The following is a 21,937-nucleotide window of genomic DNA, read 5'->3' on the forward strand; positions in this document are numbered from 1 at the left end:
AAGCTTCAGGCCCTAAAGTTGTCTAGCCTTAGGGCTGCCCATGTGATGCTGTCAGCAAAACTAAACATGTTCTTGCCTCTTTTCCTCCCTCAAGTCAAGCCCTTAGAGTTTAGAACAATGAACTTGGCCTATATAAAATACCTCCAGGAAATCAGTCCTCAAACACCAACTCCCAACATCTGCTTTATGAATATATGGCTTCAAACAGCTAAGTGTACAGTATCTAACTGCTGTCCATCCTTTTGTTTTTTTTAGCCACATGACATCTAAGGAACTTAGAAAATGCCTTGCCCTTTCCTGTAGTTAAATTTGACATAAAATTACTTTATTGGCAGCATATTAACAAACAAAAATCTCCTGTGTTTTTCCCGGTAATTCAGTTTCAGTTTTCCAGGTAAGAAAAAGATAATTTTGAATGACTACAAGGAGACAGACTGTTTTGAGGTTTCCGTTAATAACACATTCAGAGTGTGCCTTCTTCCTCTGTCCCAGTCAGTGGTGCTGTTGACAGAGTGGTACAACAAGAATGAAATATACTGTGGGAACTCACCCTGATCCCAACACTCTCATCAACACCATCACCACCATCACTATTGCTACCAGCACCACCACCTCCACCACCACTACCCTCACCTTCACTACCACCACCCTTTAAATCAACACCATTACCACCATCACCATTGCTACCACCATCCCACCATCCCAATTGCCACCACCACATCCACCACCATTACCACCACCACCATCATCACTACCACCCTTACCTCCGTCATTACCACCTCCATCACCTCTACCATTACCATGATTACTATCACCATCCCCTCTACCACCACCACCCTACCACTTCTCTCTCTATCTCTCTCTCATGTACGTGTACATGGTTATATGACGCTTCATGATGCAATCATAGACACTGTCCACATACAGTGAAATAAGTACATGTTTTTAAATTGTCATTATTTTCAATATAGAACCTACTCTTGTTGCTATGTGCTTTGGGGTGGGGAACATCAACGTGTGTTTATGGCCAAAATTGAATTAGGATTCATAAGAAAGGGCTATATCTCCAAATGCGCACTTTTAAAAAAATTAAGTTTGGATGAGGGATCTTTCATTTCATAAAAGGATATACTGAGGATTTCCTTTCAGTGACAAATTTTTGCTGCATTTTATTATGATTTGGTTTACAAAAGTTAGCCTTTCACACAGCTGTTCAGGAGCGCAGCCAATGACTAAAGGCAGATCTGCCTTGAATAGCAAATGCTGCTGAGTAAACCATGTTACAGGCTATTTTAGGACCACCAAGAATGTGTTTGCATTTTCAAGAGTAGAAGGAGAGATCATATTTATTTGGTATCTACACTATGCCACACACTATGCTAATTACATTTCTAAGCTCATGTAATCCTTACAACAAATTTACGAAGGCTTTACTTTCCCCATTTTGTAGGTAAGAAAACAGGCTCACAGAGGGAAAAATGACTTGCCCAAGGTGACCACCAATTAGAGACAAGGTTTAAACAGACCATGAGGGCTCAGGGCCTACCTCAAGCCCTCTAATCACCCTATACTGCTAAGTTCTTCTATTAGAATTTGTTGTGCAGAAGGTTTTCTTCTTCTTCTTTTTTTTTTTTTTTTTTTTTGTATAATCAGATTATCCATTTGCCTACAAAGCCTATAGTGTGCAAGGAGTGTGTAGTGGTCCAGTCAGTGTACCCTGGCACTTGAGAGCTCATTAAGGGCCCAGGAGAATCAGCAAATTCTCAGCAGCCAAGCTACCCTAACGTATATCATAGAAACTACAATAGGAGATTTCTTCTCTGAGGTCACTGCTATCTGGCACTATCCTGTGATGTATGGTTTGGAAAACCTTGGGTCAAATACAACCGTCCCTACAGGCAAGTCAAAATATCGTGGCTGAAACTAAAAGTGATTTTTTATCCTCAGTCTAAGTGTGAAGAGCTGAAGTGATCTGCCTTTCCTTTAGCACCCCAGAATTACCTCTGGGTTCATTCGGGGAAGGCTGGCTTACTGCTGAGGTGTCCACACATCTACCACTATACATGCCTGGGGTTCTTGGGAATTCTGTTACCTGGGCTGAACTCTGGAGTCCTGAGTGCCAAGCTCTGCTCTGCCACTATCTATATGACTTTTAGTAAACCACCTGCAACTCCTTCGCCTCAGTTTACCCATGTGTAAATCAGGGACCCCAAGCAAAGCCCTGCCTACCTCCTAGGATTCTTGTTAGAATCAAAGGCTGATGAATGAGAAAGTACACTGTCCACTGAAAGGGCCTGGGATTTTATAAAGGCCTGTAGTTGGTAACACCAACACTTGGATCTGAAGGTCTAGAAAAGCGCAACATCCTGAGAATCTGTGTGGATCCCTTTAGCCTACTGTGAGTGCTTCTGTCATGTCATGAACATGATATACCCCCCATACAGCCCTAAAAAGTCTTTGCTACTAGAAGCCGCATCCTGTATGTGTATAAAAATACAGAACCAACCTCCCAGGTACACACCCGTTGCACAGGCAGTCTCTGCTGAGTCATTGTGCAGACACGTCTCTTGCTGCTTCTGGCCATGTTGTTCCCAGAAATGGCTCTAGAGGGATTTCCCGCATGGCTGAATAGATGGGGAGCATACGAGGAGCTCACCTTTTCAGGGTTCCAGATATACAGCTGGGCCGGAGGGGCTGGGAGGCAGAAGAGTGGGTGCAGCAGAGTAGGCTTGTGGAAGACAAAGCCTTCCAAAAAGTTTCTTGCCCGAGGCAAATGCAGTCCATGCTAGATGGTACATTCCCAGCCAGGAAGAGAGTGCAATGTCCTCTCCAACACAAATGGCAGTGACCAGTGGGTCTCCCCAAACTCTGCCGTAGGACATTAGGGCTTTACCAAGCACTGTCCAGGTTGCAGTTTTAGATGGGAAAGGGCACTTGGCCTTGAGAAGGTACAGAAGCCAACTCCCTGGTCACCGCATTTGTTCATGCTTTTTCCCTTGGCCCTCAGCCTCTGGATGCCATCATTTGGCCTGGAGATAGGAAAAGTGTTGCCTACATCTGCCTCTGGTACTAGCAAAGGCCATGATACAGTGTGGTGCAGACCAGCAGCAGGAACAGAAAGGTGCTTCTCTAAGGAAGCTGCAGAGATTTCTCTGCCAGTCTGGAGATCAACTTTGGGTCCCAGCTCTCCCTGCTACTCTTCCATATACCTCCAATGATGCAAGTTTCCAAGAAGACCAAGGCTGTGAAAAACAGTGTGGTGGTTCCTCAAGAAGTTAGTTCTACATAAAATTACACCATGACCTAGCAATTCCACTCCTTGGTATACACCCAAAAGAACCGAAAACAAGTGTTCAACAAAAATTTGTATGCAAATGTTCACAGCAACACTATTCACAATAGCCAAAAGACAGAAACAACCCAAATGTCCGTCAGATGAATGGACTGACCAAGTGTGGCACGTCCACACAATGGAATATTATTTGGCCACAAAAGGAATGGAGTACTGAGGCATGCCACAACATGGATGAGCCCAGAAAACATGATGCCGGGTGAAAGAAGCCAGGCACAAAACGCCACATATTGTATGATCCCATTTATATGAAGTATTCAGAATAAGCAAATTCATAGAGACAGAGGGTAGATAAATGTGTTGCCAGGAGCTGGGGGAGGGGGGTTTCCATTTGGGATGATGAAAAAGTTCTGGAACTAGATAGTGGTGATAGTTGCACAACGTTGTGAATGTCCTAAATGCTACCGAATTGTACACTTTTAAAAAGTTAATTTCATGCTATGTCTATTTTACCTCAATTTAAAAAGAGAGGACCTAGACCATGGGAAGAGTCTTTGGACTGACTCCTTATCCCATGTTCCCTCCAAGTTTCAGCTGCTCTGATGCCAAGACTCTCATGGCTTCAGAGCTCACCAGCCTGGCTCTAAATCTACTAAGTGGGGTCGATATCTCTGCAGGCTAAAAGTTGGCACTCAGGAGCTAAAATGTGCTTATTCAGTAAGCATGTGACCCCTCTGCTAAGCTACAGAGGCATGTTCTGGACATAAATTGTTTTAAATGTGGCCATTGATAGCAGCATCTCTCTTTGGTGTGTCCTAGCAGGAAGAGGTCATAGACAGGATGCCCCTCTAGAAGGTTCTGAACTAATCAGGTGTCTCTGGAATCTTCTCCCACCTACATAGCAGTTGAATTTCTCAAGCAGGGAAATTTTCTGCATGGTCTGAAGCTTGTTGCCATTTTATTTAGCCTACTGTTGGGGCACAGAGAGAGGTAAGGTCACCTCTGGCCTAAGCTTCAAAGTTCATCCCTCAAGCCTTCTAAGACCCGGTACCTAATTTTGTTTTAATTTTATGTTCTGTTTCATAAAGAGGGCCCCAGATTATAAAAGCTTCAGTCCCAAAACTAGAGACCCAAACACCTCACTACAGGAAAGAAGGCTCTGATTAACCAGCAGCTGTTTTTTTTCTTTCTCTTTATTCTTTCCAGCTCTATTGAGGTATAAGTGACAAATTAAAAATGTATATTTAAGGTATACAGTGTGATGATTTGATATACATATATATTGTGAAATGATTACCACAATCAAGTTAGTCAATGCATCCATCCATAACTTCATCTAGTTATATTTGTTTCTGAACTCATAGAACTGTTTTAAAATCATAGAAACAGTAGAAGGCTGGTTACCAAGAGTTGCAGGGGGTGGGGTGTGAAATGGGGAGATGTCAGTCAATGGGTACAAATTCTCAGTTATAGGATGCATAAATTTGGGCAATCTAATGTACAGCACTGTGGCTATATTTAATAATACCGTATTGCATATTTGAAATTTACTGTGAGAGCAGATCTTAAATGTTCTTATAGCAACTATTTTTCTATTTGCCCCATTTAAACTACTCTAGTTGGTGTCCTGGCAATGAGGAGGACTGTCACCTTGTTTCCTGACCTTGCCACTGCAATCCAAATGGGGTCTGTTTTTATCATGCCAGGAAAGGAGGGGGAGGCTGCGTGGGTTCAGCAGGGGTGTCTCCTGACTGCGCCTTCCAGGCAGTCTGTCACTGTGTGTTCCCCCAGGAGGCCCTGGACCAAAGGCCTTTTCATCTCAGTACCCCAATTTCTAACCTCATAAGGTTACACTGAAGATGAAAGGAATTGATGTAGTTAACAGGGCTGAAGCAGAGGCTTGGTAACTAGTTGCTCTTGTTATTTCCTCTGCTTGTAGAGGAAGTTGGTATAGTCTCTCTCTCTCTCTCTCTTTCTCTAGCTCTGGCTCTCCTTCAACCATTGCCCTATCATCTGAATGGCACCTTGGCCCATTTCCTCCAAGCCCCACTTCTGCTTGAGGACAGGGCTCTGGAGGCTGACAAACCCAAGTTCACTCCCTGGTTCCACCACTTTTTAGCCAGCCAAATGCCCTTAAGCAAGTGACACTCCCTGTCTTCAACTGGGCACCCTCATCTGTACAATGAGGGTGGGGGTGATCACATTAGTACTGACTTCCTTGAGTCACTGGGAACATTAAGGTAAAGCCTAAAATGCATTTGGAACTGTACCTGTCACTTAGTAAGTACTCCAAAGTCACTCTTGAAGTCTACTTATAAATCAGGTCTCCCTTACTAAAACAAAAGGAAATGGAGAAAGAGAAGAAAGGAGAAAGATGGGAATAAGAAAGGAAGAGAGGGAGGGGTGGAGGGAGGGAGGGAGGGAGGAAGGAAGGAAGACAGGCAGGCAAGACTCTTTAATCTTTGCCCCTTGTTCTCTCTAGCCACTCACACTCAAGTTCCAGCCCCCACCAATTTGGAGATGATTCCCTGATAAACCTCTAAACTGCAGGCATCTCTGTTCTTCATTTCTAAGATGAGGATGATAATGGGAATATCTTTCTCATAGAGTTGTGAAGATAACTATGTGAATGCATACAAAGTGCTTAGTACCACAATAGTCATTTGTGTCTTGTGATTCCAGGAGTTTTGGGCAGAGGATTGTGTGCCCTGGTCAGGGTGCCCACAGGCAAGGTTGCCACTGATCTGATGGGGCCAATCCAACAGGCATGGAGCCCAGAAACAGGCTTCCATGTCCAATCCCATGTCCTGCTCTTGGGAAGGCTTTCCCACTCCGAACCACAAAACCACTGGGTTTATCTGGGCCACCCTGATGAAAGTCACATTCCCCTGAACAAAGATCCTCACCACAAGGGCACCTGGGTCATCCTGCTCTGTGAAGCACTGAAAGAGTGAGGCAGAAAATGGAGTGACTACTTCCAGAAATGGAATCACCTCAAGTCATATCAATTCTCTTGGGAAGAGCCCCTTGGGTTTGTATAGTTCTTTAAAGTCTGAGGGACAGTGGAGAGGCAGGTCCCAAGGAGTGCTAATGCAGAAGTAACATACTATGGCAGCCTGGCATGGGTCAGATCATAAGGGGGCCAGCCAGGGCGTGGAGGCAGGACTGGCAGGGCCTGGCAGTAAGAAGAGATATTGCTACTGCATTCACACAGTCCCAATCAGAAGTCTTAGAGATTATCTGGAGAGAGAGCTGTGGCTACCCCATATAGTATGTGACTTCCACACAGCCCAAACTACCCTAATTAATAATGACCCAGAAGCTGATTGTTTCTAGCTCTCAGATTAGCAGTGGCTCCTTATTGCCCCAGCTTAGCTCTACCAGATGTCCTGTCCCTGAAATGTACCAGTAGCCCCTCCAAAAACCCACTTGGCTCATCAGGGCCCAGTCCAGGGCCCTCCCCACCTATCCCATTCCTAATCCCATCAGCATTAGCGAGAAGCCCGCCACTGCCTCAGGGACCTCGCATCTGGAGACTCAGCCAAGATGGTGGCACCTGTGAGAGGATCCACAGGTAGCCAAGTCCAGGTAGCCAGAGGCCAGGTGGCAATGGGGAAGAGCATAAGTGACCCCTGTCCAATATGCCCTCATCAGCCAAATCTGGGGCCTCAGTTTGGGCTTTGTGGTGTGAAGGTACCACCCGCCAAATGGGCCTGGAGCCACCAGCATAGCTGCCCTCCTTCTCCCTGGGTGGCCCTGGAGGTGCCACACTTACAGCATTCCTGGGTGGTCCTTCTGTGCATGGGCTGTAGGTGGAGGTGTGGAAAGCTGAGGACAGGGTCAGGCACAGCCCAGGGCAACCTAGAGATATTTACATCATGATGATGGGATTAGACAGCCCACTCGCTTGTGCGGTATCTGGACGCCACTGGCTTGCAGAGCATTTGGGGGTTACTGCTTGAGAGTGTTTTCCACTGGTCTTGTCACTCCCTAGGTGAAGGAAAGTCTGGCTTTTGTAGGAACTGCCTGGGTCTCTGGTGGAGTATTTCCTTCCTCACCTCTGAATTATTCTGCCTCTTTAGAGCATTCTAGAAAAGGGGTGTTTTCTCGGTTCATTGGCCACACGGCATGGCTGCATCCTGGTGACATTTTCCCAGCATCAGATGGTTGGAGACTGTAATGAGGAGGCTCCACACAATTCATAGCCTTCAGCCAGGCCCCTTGCTGAAGTGCTGCATGGGACGGAGAAGACCAAACCAATTGGAGAGGGACTCGATGGAAGCCACACATGGAGTCTTTGTGTTGTTGTCCAGTGCTTACTGTGGTTGCCCTGCTCCCATTGACCTGGACGATCCACGTTACCATCTGCCCCTCCTCCCAAAAAAGGGAAGCTTCCTGTTCTTGGAGTTGGCACTAGGAGCCACCCTCAGTGGCTTAAACAGATTTCTTTTAACTATGAGGTAGTGCACTAGATGAACTAGACTACAGGAGATGCCAGCTCTGTAGCCATCATTTCACAATGCAGCCATACCTAACAGCCTAGGACAGGCCATACCCGGTGGGTGGAGCAGGGATGGGCCACAGCTGGAGGACTGAAAGTGGGATCTCAGCCTCAGTTACAGAGGCACTCCCTGATGGCCAGGCAGCAATCCTGTGGAGGGCTTTGTCATCAGAAAATAGGAGCCCATCATCTCTGGAAGGTTGGAAGCACCATGGTGAGATGGGATGTGTGTCCAAGAGTTAAACTGGTCTGGAGTTCTCTTTTAACACCATCATCACACCCCTTCATTTAATCTATGCTGGACTTTGACCATAAAAAACCAAACTTGAAATTGGGATCCCTGCACCGACTGGTGAGGCACATAGGAGAGGGTTGGTTTGGGTTCCATATGACTGACATAAAGCAGAGCAAATATTGGCTTGGGACCCAAACCAACCCTCTCTTAGGCTTGTTAAGGCCCCATTCAGGATAGTTCCCTGGAGGTGGTTGGAGAGCTGGCAGCCTTTCTGGTGACTGGTGACCTGGTAGTACTCTCTAATAGAATATGTCAATAAGCACAGCTCATTTGACCAGAATTGTAGGCAGCCTTTCTTGATCCAACAGGTGCAGACCTGCTACTCTCAGGATTCACTTTGCTAGTCTCCCGCACTCCACACCGGACCCCACAGTCTATGTTCAAGTAATTCCCTATTTAAATGTCATAGATATATTTGGGGAGGCTCATAATTTGATTCAAGTAACAGTCTGATCTGTGCCTCTCACTGAGCTGGTGCAGGTAATACTTTCTTTAAGAGTGTGTGCAAGTGGCTCTCCTCAGCCTACTCTCACCCCCAGGGAAAGAAGCCCTCGTGGATGGAGGAAGAAGATTTATCTTTTCTCTACAAGAGCAGCCCAGGAAGAAAGCATCAGGTAAGCACAAGCTTACCAAAGCTGGGACCCATTCACTTTACAGTGGGGAAACTGAGGCCCCGAGTGTGAAAGGGACCTACAAGAGGTCACACCACAAGGTCCTTTAAGAGAGGCAGAGCCCAGGGAGAAGTGAGAAGGTTGGGCTTAAATGATCTCTGCCCGGTGGCCCTGGTGGCCTCCAACCTCGGTTCTGCCTCCACTTCTCCCTTTGCCTGTGTGATTTTGGGCTTGTTAGCCAAATTTAGGTGAAATGTAGATTAAGCTTGTGAACCTGGGTCCAGCAGAAGTGGAGTCATCTGGATTGGGACAGGGCCCTCTCCTTTGACCTTTAGCTTCTATTACAGCTACCTCAGGCAGCACCTACTTCCTCTATAGGTCAACCTCACCAAATCCATCCAGATGTTTCTCTTCTCCCCACAGTAATCATCTCTATCCCACTAATGACAGAACCTGGGAATGTGTTTGGAGAAGACTGGGTGAGGATTTCTTCCTGTGAAAACAGAGTACAGGCCTCACCAGGCTTAACATGAGTGGGTGTGAGCAGCCCGTCTTGAAGGGCCCAGCAGTTCTGACGGTCTAGGAGTTAGAGGCTAGCTCTCAACAAATGCTTGTTCAATGGCAGAATACCTTGATTCTTCTCAGGAGATGGTACAATACAAATTCTGAGCTCATTAAATTCATATACATCTATAGGTTGAGGATCATCCTTAGAGCTGTCAGTTCTTCCAACTGGCATGTCTACACTACAGAAAAGGAGAAAGTAGTTCTAGAACACTGCCCACCCAGGTCTGCTCATCTCTGCCTTTGTCAGTGCACTTCCAGCCACTCCAGGCTGCTGCTCAGATAGTTCTGGCAGAAGCCTGTTGAAGCCCCAGCCCTCAGGTCAGGGTGGCTAAAGGCTGATGACTGTGGCAGCCTTCAGAGTGGCAGGTGGTGGCAAGCAGCAGGAGGCAGGAGTTTCCAGGCTCAGCCACCAAGACAGCATCCCTGGCTGTCAGGTCAGTGCTGTCAGGTCAGTGCTGTCAGGACTAAGCTGCTTGCCTCCCCCTACTTCCACTCCATCCCCCTATCCTAGTGAATGCATCCTTATTTGTAAGAAAGCAACAGAGGCCCAACACGAGGACACAGGGCCTTGAGAATGATATCAGTAGTGATTACTGCTCCCCAAGTGCTCTCCTCAGTGAGTACAATGGAACCTTTCACTAATGCTGTGAAGCACACATGGTGGGCCAAGTACCCATTTTACAGAAGAAGAAATTGAGCTTCAGGGAGGGGAGTGGCTTGCCCACAGCCACACAACAAACGGAGGAGCTAGGACTTAACTGCAGGTCTTCTCATGCGCATTCCAGGGCCCCTTCCTCCACCGCGGCCTGCATCTGCCTGCATCGAGTGCTGGTTCAGGGCGAATCAGGGACACCAATAAATCCCCGATTTGTAGGTCGAGGTTCTTGCTCCAAACCACCCATTATCAGAGATTTGCTCCTGAGACATAACTGACTCCTCTTGAAGCCAATCAGCATTAGCATTCAGGGTTCCCTGCCATTCCCAACCACCCTGGTATTCTCCAGAGCCTCATGTCTCGCAATTCTGGAAATGCTCAAAATCCTGTTTGTTCTACAGAAAGATCAGTTTCAGTTTGCTGGGACATTCTGCTGAAAATAAACATGTAAATAACACATCCCCAAATACAGGCATTGATACTATACACACAGATATTCCTTTGATCCCATGTGCAAATGCAAACATATTCATTCTGTCTTTCCCCCTCGCTCTCACTCTCTCTCTTTCTCTCCATCCCCCATCTCTTTGTCTCTTCAAACCCATTCCTGATACATTATTTTCTTATCTATTCTACAGCTACCTCCATCATGCCCCATGACATCTTCATTACTTTCTTCTGAGATAGTCTACTGGGGGCCATCCTTGTCCTCAGAGGGCTTGAAGTCTAATTTAGTTGGCCAACATCAGGTGCCTCAAAATTCATAGGGGGAAAATGTAACAATATTGAATAAAGTTGTTCATGGAGTATGGATGTAAGGGAAGAGACTAGGAGAACCGGCTAGCAAATTGGCCTGAGCTGAACTGGTGAGGCACTGGTGAAGAAAGAGCAGACTAAATAAACCACAGGCGATTTTCACCTTTTTGACAATTTTGCCCAGGGTCTACAAGCCCAGTACCCTCTGGAGGGAAAATAAGTCTCCCTGAGTTTATCTTTCCTGGTTACCTTTGACCTCCCATCTTCTTGCCCAATAGGAACAGTGCATACCCTTTGCTGACCTTTTTATTGGTGTCCATGTTAAACCTCCAACTACAGTGTCCAAAATCAAGCATTTATAACAGCCTGCCAGACTTCTTTGGATAAGTTATATTCTTTATTCTCCTTATGCTCATTTCATGGACTGTATTCGTATAATCTCTACCTTCTCTAAGAAATTTTTCCCCTTTTTTGTCATTCTGGACTAGAAATATAGAAAGGAAAGAGTTGCCATATGTCATTGTTCAGACAGAACCAGAAATAATGTTGACTTCAGAGCTGAACTTGTCTCTATCAGAAGAGAAACCTTTGTTTTCTCATTATTTAGGGGGTGGGGAGGCCATCACATGCCTTGAAATGCATTTTAATGAATGTTTATAAGGTCATGGGGATCACATTGGTGGCTTTGTCTGCCGGATTGTGAAATGGGACTCTGCAGGCATTTATGTATGGAGAGAAAGGAATTCGTTTCTAAAAGATGCCAGGGCACTGTCACTCACTCCCTCCCCCTTCCTCACCACCAAAGGCAGGGCCTGTGAGGGCTCTCGCTGGGAGTTGGGACGTCTGGGGTCCAGTGTCCTTTTAACTAATTGTCTGAAAGCAAATCGAGATATGCTCTGAGGAAATCCTGCCAGTGGCTACTGATTGTCACAGGGAGAGGCCTGAAAGAAGTAGGAGCTGTGGGACAACTAGGACTAATACCCTGCTGTCATCAAGACCGCAGAGACTGGAGAAAAGCACATGGGTGAAGCAGGGAGATTCATTTAGAAAGGGCTGGGAGCTTGGTTGGGGACCTTCCGCCCCTACCAGGATGCTGGGAGGGGAGGTCATTCCGGAGCAGTGAGCTATCTCCTGCCCTTGATCTAAAATGGTGGCTGTGGGATTTAGTCAGAAACACCCAGTCTGGGCAGGCAAAACCTCAGCGGCATCAGCCACAGGCACAGGTGACCCAGTGAAGGCACGAGTGTGGCACTGGGCACAGGGGAAAGCCCAGCCAACTTCTCGCAGTTGAGACTCATCTCAACAGATGGGACTGTGAAAGAGAAGACACGAAAGCAAGTCTTTATCTAGGGGCAAAATTAACTGGATAATAGATTTCCAGGCCTCACTGATGTCTGGTGAAGGCAGACGCTATTACAGCAAGGCTGAGCACTTCCGTGTAAACACAGCCGCCTCTCCTCGGCCTTGTTTAGGGTTGGCTGGTGTTCTTGCTGTTCAGCCAGGGCACTTCAGGCTCACTGTTGAAAGCTCATTCCATGAAATCCAAAACATGGAGCTGCATGGCCTCTGACAAAGTGAATTCTCACTGAAGTCCATTGAAAAATGAAAGCTCAGAAGAGGCTTGCAGCTTGCCACTCTGCCAAAACAGCAGCCTCAATCGGCACCCCAAACCCCACCCCTGAGAAAAGCCAGGTGAGCCTTCCCCCTTTATTAGGCATCCTTATGAAACAGTCAGTGAGTGTACATGCCAGCAGCTGTCCAGCCACAGACTTGGCATAGCAAAAGTGGCATCCGCTCCAGCAGTGGCGGCCTGCTGGGATCTACTTTGTTATTGAGTAGTCAGTTGGTTTCTAGAATTGGAATTGATCAGGGACCATTTGCTTGGGATGCAGTTGATGAGTGCTGGAAAAGGTGTGTGTATACAGGCTCTCATGTAGGAGAGGTGCAGCCTCCTTTCCTTTGCCAGTGGCCCCAGCTGGTACCTTTAGTGTCTGGTGGTCATGCCCTGCCTCCTCCATCCCTGCACCTTATTCCCAGCAGGTTAATGGCAGACCAACAATTAAGTGAAAGCTCTGGGAGCCCATAGAAGCTGCCAGCAAATTTCAGAGGCTCACGTGGCAGGGATGCCAGACCATTGCCCCTCACAGCCCCTTCCCTCCCTTCCTTTCCCCAACCCCCACCCCCTCCTTGGCCTGCCTGGTTCTGCATTGCTTCGCCATTGTTAAAACTGTCTTGCAGTTCGAGACATCATGGACAGCACTTTGGGCCTGACTGTTGCCAGCTCAGACTCCCTGCAGGGGATCCTTATGTCAAACCCACATGCAATCATCCCTGATTGATCTATTTCATACATTTCTATTTTTAACCTATTGGATTCTTTGGGAGAATATAGAAGAGACACAATTTCAGTTTGGGACCCAGTGGCTTGTTTGTAGGTTACTCCATAATGGATTGAGTAAATGGCTGAGCTCCCTGTGTGTTGGGTAATTTATGTTCCTTTGTCCATTGATTCGTTCAACTGCCATTTACTGAGCACCTGCTGTGGGCCAAACAGTTAGTGAGCTGCTCCATGGACCAGCTCAGGGACACTATGGGTGCTGTGTCCAGTCAGACTCCTGGGAAAGTGGGCACTGATGACTGCATGGGCCTCAGCCCTCTTATTGTGCCTGCTCTACACCTCTCCAACCCATTCCTGCCTGACCCATGGTATTCAGGCCTCAGATGAGTTTGGTGACAGAGCTGTCCCTTGAAGTGCCCTTGTTCAGATTGTGGGCATCTCAAAAGAAAAGTCAAAGAAGTGTGCAAGTCCTCTCACTCAAGTTGGAAAGCCCCTTCTGTGGGGGCGATGCAGTGTCCTACCAACAACATGGCGAAGGCAGTGGGTCTGGAGGCAGCTGAGTGGTGGTGGAGGGGCCCTGCATCTGACCTGGGCCTTGTTGCCCTCTGGCTGAGCAACTCTGGGTAAGGCCTGCCCCTCTCTGGGTCTCAGAGACCTCTCTGTCTTTAAGAAGGGTATTGGACTCCCAGAAACCTTCCATACCTGCCCTTTATAATGCCGGGTACCAGTTAGTGAGGAGCTATTAGGTGTCATACAATGTGCCCCGTTTCACTTAATAGTCAGAGCACCTTCATGAGAAAAGAACTATAATTACACTCATTTTACACATAAAGAAACTGGGGCTCTGAGAGGTTCAGTGGCAAGGCCAAGATCAGAGCCCTATGCCACGCTGCCTCCACCCTTGCTCTGGGCCAGTAGTTTTCTGTTGAGAATCAGCCATGGAGCTGTTGGAAAAACTCCCGATGCCTGGGCCACACCCTGGATGAAGCTGTCAGTTTGTGGTGGGAGGGCCCAGGAATGTGGATGTTTCTAAGTGATTCTGATGTGCACCAAGGCCTGAGACATACAGCCCTGGGGATCTGCTTTGATGTTCACTTGGCCATGACAGTCATGCCCCTCATCGTGCTGGCAAGTGGCCCCATGCATGCCTTGAGCTCCTAGTGGGCTACAAGCTCATCAAACCAGAAGAGCCAAACTTAAGGTGTCATCAGAGGATGAGCACTGTATGTCCTAGTGAAACTTCCAAAGCTGGAAAGGGGTTATTTGGGGGGTACCGGGGGAGGGGGGAAGCTTTAAGAGAATTCTACCTGTTCACCTATCGGCATTCAGGTGATTTCCAGATCCCTCTCTTCCTTTCCTTATTTTGATCATTCCTGCACATACTCCTTTGCCCCCACTTCCTTTCCCATTTACCTGCTAACATACAGGTCATGGTCATTAACACAACAGCGACGGATGACTGTATGAAGCCATGAAGAGTAGGAAGTCTCACATCGCTAGTGACTTTGCTTTGTTCCCAAAGGCTGTGCTTTTATAAATGATGGGCAGCTCCCCCAAGGTTCAGATCCCAGATTGGGGCCTTTTCTCATTGTTTAATATCTCCCCAACCTGAGGATGCATCTTCAGAGGAAAATTTCTTATTTAGATAACTTTATACTTTTTAAAATTTTTGGATTATGAGTCGTTCTCGTTAAAGACAAACAAGCAGAAATGAAGAGAATAGAAAGGGAATTGCCAGTCATCCCAAATAAATGACCACTCCAAATTGTTGGGTATAGGTTCTTCCAAATTATTTTTGTGTACACATAGCAATGTGTGTGTGTGTGTGTGTGTGTGTGTAAAAATAAATGGAACAATGAATACGATGCCTACAATGACTGTTCTGAAACTTGTGCTTTCCCAAAAACAGTATTTTAAACAGCTCCCCAAGAAAACACATCCAGATCTACTTCTTTCCTGTAAGGGCTCTGTTGTATTCAATTTTACCACTGCAGCCTGATGCATTTAACCAAGACTAGAAGACAGCCTAAAAGTTCAATTCTATACTATGGTATTCCTTCGTTAAAATCTATGTGTCTGTAGACAGGAAAGAATTAAAACTATTTAGCTACTTCTAGTTTTCTCTCCAATGCCTGCCTTTGGCAGCATGGTTCATTTAGTGACTTCTGCATAGTTTTGTTGAACTCTCCTTGAAGTGGGCAGATTACCCTTTGCATAACGTTCTATCCCGTTTTAGTATACAGACAACATAATGCCTTATTTGAAATGTAATTAGACAGTTTAGATGAAACATAATAATGAAGAAATAAGCACTATGGTTCCAAAGACAGGCTGTATTTTATAGTTTTCACAACTATAAGTCTTTAAACTGAGAGGTCTGTTTTATCATGCACATTTCCTGTTCATTAGCTTTAATGCGCCAAACCTTTATAAAAATTCCTCTCTCTCTCTCTCTCTCTTTCTCTCTGTCTCTCTCTCTCTCTCTCTCTCTGTGTGTGTGTGTGTGTGACCTCTCTTCCCTTCTCCTCTCCTCTCCTCTTCTCTTCTCTTCCATTCACAGGGAACTGTTAAGAGGAGACAAGAAGAAGACCACTTCCAGTTTCCAGACATGGCTGATGGGGGCTACCCTAATAAAATTAAGAGGCCTTGCCTTGAAGATGTCACCCTTGCAATGGGCCCAGGCGCTCATCCTAGTACTGCCTGTGCAGAACTGCAGGTCCCTCCATTGACAATAAATCCTAGCCCTGCGGCTATGGGAGTGGCTGGCCAGTCATTACTGCTGGAGAATAACCCTATGAATGGCAACATCATGGGCTCACCATTTGTAGTACCACAGACTACAGAAGTGGGACTGAAAGGGCCCACTGTTCCTTACTATGAGAAAATCAACAGCGTGCCAGCTGTAGACCAGGAGCTTCAAGAGCTGCTAGAGGAGCTCACCAAAATTCAAGACCCTTCTCCAAATGAGCTAGATCTTGAGAAGATACTGGGGACGAAGCCAGAAGAGCCACTGGTTTTAGATCATCCCCAGGCAACCCTAAGCACAACTCCCAAGCCTTCGGTTCAGATGTCACACTTGGAGAGCCTGGCTTCCAGCAAGGAGTTTGCTTCTAGTTGCAGCCAAGTTACTGGCATGTCACTTCAGATCCCATCCTCCTCCACAGGGATCAGCTATTCGATTCCTTCCACCAGTAAGCAGATAGTGTCACCGAGTTCTTCAATGGCACAGTCCAAGAGCCAGGTCCAGGCCATGCTCCCTGTCGCTCTGCCCCCCTTACCAGTGCCTCAGTGGCATCACGCCCACCAGCTGAAGGCGTTGGCAGCCAGCAAGCAGGGGTCTGCTACAAAGCAGCAAGGGCCCACCCCCAGTTGGTCTGGTCTGCCTCCTCCAGGACTCTCTCCACCTTACCGCCCAGTGCCATCACCACACCCACCACCGCTGCCACTGCCACCACCACCCCCCCCATTCAGCCCCCAGAGCCTCATGGTGTCCTGCATGTCGTCCAATACCTTGTCGGGTAGCACTCTCCGAGGCTCTCCCAATGCCTTACTGTCAAGCATGACGTCCAGCAGCAATGCTGCCCTGGGGCCCGCCATGCCCTATGCTCCTGAGAAGCTCCCCAGCCCTGCTCTCACTCAACAGCCGCAGTTCAGCCCTCAGAGCTCCATTCTTGCCAACCTCATGTCCTCTACCATCAAAACCCCTCAAGGACACCTGATGTCTGCTCTGCCTGCCAGCAACCCTGGGCCGTCCCCACCCTATCGCCCAGAGAAGCTCTCTAGCCCAGGCTTGCCACAGCAGTCCTTCACCCCACAGTGCTCCCTGATCCGAAGCCTCACTCCCACCAGTAATCTTCTAAGCCAGCAACAGCAACAGCAGCAGCAGCAGCAGCAAGCAAATGCGATCTTTAAGCCCATGAGCAGCAACTCATCCAAAACCCTGAGCATGATCATGCAGCAGGGGATGGCAAGCTCCAGCCCAGGAGCCACGGAGCCATTTACTTTTGGCAACACCAAGCCCTTGTCCCATTTTGTTTCTGAGCCGGGTCCCCAGAAGATGTCCTCCATGCCTACCACCTCTAGGCAGCCTTCCCTGCTCCACTACCTGCAGCAGCCGACACCAACGCAGGCCTCCTCAGCCACTGCCTCCTCCACGGCCACTGCCACCTTGCAGCTGCAGCAGCAGCAGCAGCAACAGCAGCAGCAGCCTGACCATTCTTCATTCCTTCTGCAGCAGATGATGCAGCAACCCCAGCGTTTTCAGCGATCAGTGGCCTCAGATTCCATGCCTGCTCTGCCCAGACAGGTAAGACAATCTCATATCTGGCTGTGTTCTTTTGTTTTGGAAGTAACAACTGTGTTTCATGTTGCCAATATCTGGCTCTGGAGGGTAAATCCAGGCTATAGTTCTCTCTGAGACTGGAAAAGACTCTGAAAAAGTCTACTGAAGTCAGCTAATCCTGTGTGGTTAAAAGCACAGTGTTAATAAGGCCAAGGTTATGGTTTCAGTGCCTGTTCAAGTCACCTAACTTCCCTAGAAGGAAAGCTGCACCCACAAGGTGCTCCCGGTGGAAGGAGCCAGGTGGGACAAGTCCGAATACAGAAATGCCTTCCCTGCACTGGGCCATGTAGAAAGACTAGTGAATCCTTCTTAAGATGTAAGGAAATTGCACTGAAGCGTTTAATCTTATCCCTGCTGGCAGAAGGACAAACACTGAGCCTTCTAGAAATGCCACAGCAAACTTTTGCTGAGCAACCTCAGCATGCCATTTGTCACTGTGCTGGATACTCAGTCAGGTCGTGAAAGGAAAAAGACAGGTATTTGCAAGGTAGTCACTCTCATCATCTCCATTTTACAAATGAAGAAACTGAGGCTCAGAGAGTTGAAAGACTTGCCCAGAGTCACATAGTTCGCAAGGGACAGAGCAGGAACTTGAAGCCAGGTGGTCTCACTCCAGAGCCTGTGCTCTTCTTGAAATTACTTTTGACTTCTCACCCTCCCTCATCTCCTCCAGGCTTTTCAATCATGAAATGCAGCTGATTCCACCTGGGTCGTGTCTATCACAGTTCCCAGTTTTCATTTCTGTGACCCCTGCCTGTATTAGTTATCTGTGGCTGCATAACAAATTACCCCAAGCACCAGCTTTGAACCATATGCATACGTTACCCCCACATCCTGATTTCTGGGTGTTAGGAATCCTGGCATGGTTTAACTGAGTCTTCTGGCTGAGTATCTCCTAAGGCTGCAGTCATCTCAAGGCTCAGTGGGGAAGGATCTGCTTCCAAGCCCACTCATGTGGTTGCTGGCAGGAAGCAATTCCTTGCAGGTTGTTGGACTGAGGCCTCGGTTTCTCATGAGCTATTGGCCAGAGACCTCCCTCGGTTCCTTGCCACATGGCCTCTTCACAGAGCATCTCACAACATGGCAGCTGGCTTCATCTGAGTGAGCATGAGAGAGTGTGCCAGTGAAGCAGGGTAATGGGGAGAGAGGGAGGAGGGATAGTGCCAGCAAGTCAGAAGTCACAGTCTCTATGACCTGCTCTAGAAAGTAACATCCCACCACTTTTGCTGTATTCTATTCATGAGATGTAAGCCAGAGGAGATTGCATGAGGGTGTAAATACCAGGAGGCAGGGTTCAGTGGGGCCAGGTCACACGTGTGCCTACACAGAATACTCAGTCACCATCTACCATCCCTCCTTCCCATTCCTCTCATCCTTGCCCAAGTTCAGGTCCTCTTGATTCTTTATCTGAACTCATACAGTTGACCCTTAACTGGTCTCTCCCAATAAACCATCCATTGCTCTGAGTCGTCTTGCTAAAACAGTGACCTGATCATGTTTTACACTTGCTCAGAAGTCCCCAGAGGCCCATAAGCTGGCCCCACCAGCCTCCTGGGCCCTTCAGCATCCATCAGGCCCTGCCTTGCACTTTGTTTCTATTACCCAGAAGTGCCTGCAGCACTTGGCCCACGCTATCTGGTCTCAGCCTTTACTCTGGCCGTTCCCTGGGCCTGGTCATCCCTTCCCACATTTTCTCTCCTGTCCAACACCTGCAGCTACTTAGGGCTCAGGCACCATCCCTCCAGGAAGCTTTTCCATGACTGTCCTCAGTACTTCCATTTCCCACTGTGCCTCCCTCTTCTGGAGAGTGGTCAAGGAGGAGATTATAAAGTGCTTGGCCAGAGACCTGGCCCAAGGGAAGCACCTGTCAAGGGCTGACCTCTTATTTAAGAGCTCTGTATGAGCACACCTGTGGCAATCCCTAGAGTACAGAGGTTGTGTCTTTTCCATCCAGGTTTCCTGGAGCATAACCACGCAGAGTGCTTGACACCAGGGAGTTGGTCGTTTGATAGACCATACGACAAGCAGAGCTCCCATGGGGGTGGCCGGGGGAGCGGTGTGGAGATAGGCAAAGCACATAGGACACGGCAGGCCACCTGGGGCTCGGGCCCTGGTCTGCAGTTCAGGAGCACTTTGGTTTGATTTTATTATAGGGCTGTTGCCATCTGTTTGCATGGACTTCTGCAGCTAGCTCGGTGAAGCCCCAGCATCAACACGGGAACTCTTTCACTAGCAGGCAAGATCCTCAGCCTGGAGACGTGTCACCGTCTAACATTGTGAGCCTTTCTGTTTTGTTTTGTCTTCAATTGGGTACATTTTTGTAGACTGATTGTGTTGTCCCAGAGCTGGATCAGCTGGCTCAGAGGGAGAATTCTTAATTATTGGGGTCATGCAAATCATACCCAACCAATTACCTAGGTGGGGTTGGAGAAAGTGTTCAGGAGAAAGACCGAACAGTCAAGCTCCCTGGGGCTAGGAGCACAATAAAGGGGGCAAGCGACCTTTGCCAGCAGAGGCAAGAAGCTGGGTCCCCAAATTGGAAATGCTATTGCCACCAAGAGCTGCCTTTCCAGCCCATGCTGGCCTGTGCCCAGGGGCCAGGCATGGGACCTGGTGCTTCACCTGCCTCTTCTCATTTTAATCCTCAGAGGCAGGGGCTGTTACCATTCTCCTGAGAGTTGGGGGGAAAGGCACAGAGAAGTGACCAAAGTTGCCCACAGTCACACAGCAAGCTGGGGCCAGAGCAGACAATCTGGCTACAGAGCCCACACTCATACTCCCATGCATGGGGCACTGCCTCTGTAGCCTTCTGTTTCCACTGTCACCTCTTAACTGTTTCCTCCTCTACAAATCAAGGTGATGATAGGTTGTCTGAGGACTAAGTGTGTTAATACATCTAAAGCACTTTGAACAGGGCCTGGCATAAAGTATGTGCTGACAAGGGATTTGCTGTCACGATGACTCTACCTCCTGACCCTGTGCTCCCAGATCTGTTTCATGGGACTAAGATGTGGTTCTAAAAACCAGTAGCTGTGGCAGGACAGACACAAGCCACGCTCTCTCCAGACCCTGTACCCACCATGAGATTGATAGGAGTTGTGCAGCCTCTGAGCCTTGTGGGCTCCTTTTGCTCTAGGCCCTGCCTCTCCTGGACAACTCCCAGCCTGAAGGGAAAGGGGAAAGGGGAAAGGTCCATCCCTGCTTTGCAGACTGGGGATCTCACTTTGCTCTTTCTTGAGCTCTCCGGCACTCTCACTCCGCTCCTCTCCCTAGCACTCTGTTCTCTACCTGGTATTCTTCCAGGCCTCCAAGCTGGGGGAATCTCAACAGTCCTTCTGTTTCTTCTTATGGCCTCTCCCTATTAACTCTGAGACCTAAGAACTCAGCCCTGGTCATTCTTCCAGGGGAGAGAAAAAAATAAAGAAAAAAGCGAGTGTTTGAGGCAAGAGCTGGGACCGCTGTAGAAGGACAGATGGTGGCCCCAATGGTGGGGAAGAACATATTTCTCACTTCCAGCAGGCTAAGCAAACCTCCCAAGTTTTACTGATGGCCAAGCTGAGCCTCAGGAACACTAATTACCTATGATATGGCATTTACTAGCCTGTTACATTTGCCGTGGACGATAATGGTTACCATGGAAAAACTGGACATTCATTTGAATCTGGATCTTTGAGGTTTTGTGCGGGGGGTGGGGGCTTTTTTGGTTTTTGTCATTTCTTTAGAGGCAGGGTCTCACTATATTGCCCAGTCTGGTCTCAAACTCCTGGGCTCAAGTGATCCTCCCACCTCAGCCTCCCAAAGCACTGAGATTACAGGCAGGAACCACTGCACCTGGTCTAGATCTTAGTTTTCTAAAGGAGTTATTTTTAAATGTGAGATGAGACACAAACGCTTGAGTAAGCTGAAAAGCCAAATCCAGCCTTCTATAGAGGAGCTCATTTTTATGTACAGACCAGCATCTCTCTATTTGGAGGATTTTGCTTTACCAGTTGAGTGAACTATTCAATTTCAATGCACCATTCATGTCCACATAAGGTAAAAGGCAAATGCCACATGACTTTGGGGCAGCTGTTTAGCATGGGAGGTTGAGCAAGCAAGGGCACTGGAGGCAGACAGAACTGAGGCTCAAGTCTGGCTACAGATGCTGACTGATTCAGGTCCCATGAGCAAAGTTACTCAACTCCTGAGCCTCAGCTGAAAATGGGGAAAGGAATAGTCCCCTTCACATAGGGCATTGGGAAGGCAAAGGAGATGCTAACCTGAAACTGCTTAGAACGGTGCCCAGCACACACTACAGGCTCAATCAGGGCTAGGGCAGCCTTGTGGGCTTGGACCTGAAACCTCCGGGGCCTGATGAATTTCCAAATTCAGAACATTTGGGACTTTGGGAAGGTAATGTGGTGCAAATACCAAATGTCACACAACCCTCCAGTGTAATCTGAAGCAGTGTTTCATTACTTTTGCAGAGAAATATGAATATTTAAGGAAGTCCAGAGTCAACTTTTGCCCCCACATAAAATTTGGCACCAAATTTACAAAAGTAAAATTGGCTTTCAGAGCTTCTTGGACTTTAAATTACA

The 21,937-nt window shown here is 47.8% G+C and overlaps 1 protein-coding gene across 17 annotated transcripts in view; it reads left to right on the top strand.

Annotated features, from left to right (window-relative positions):
• Positions 1 to 21,937, top strand: part of MAMLD1 (mastermind like domain containing 1) — a 153,692-nt gene that overhangs the window by 93,620 nt on the left and 38,135 nt on the right. For 8 of the 17 annotated variants that reach the window (XM_063804287.1, XM_063804289.1, XM_024353254.3 and 5 more), the window contains 3 exons: positions 8,628 to 8,702; positions 15,576 to 17,321; positions 19,511 to 19,633. In XM_063804287.1, coding sequence (XP_063660357.1) covers positions 8,628 to 8,702; positions 15,576 to 17,321; positions 19,511 to 19,633 — 1,944 coding nt within the window. The remainder of the gene's footprint in view (positions 1 to 8,627; positions 8,703 to 15,575; positions 17,322 to 19,510; positions 19,634 to 21,937) is intronic. The other 9 variants (XM_063804293.1, XM_063804292.1, XM_063804291.1 and 6 more) reach the window with 3 other exon arrangements.

Source organism: Pan troglodytes, chromosome X (genome assembly GCF_028858775.2).
Source record: "Pan troglodytes isolate AG18354 chromosome X, NHGRI_mPanTro3-v2.0_pri, whole genome shotgun sequence".
NCBI lineage: Eukaryota > Metazoa > Chordata > Mammalia > Primates > Hominidae > Pan > Pan troglodytes.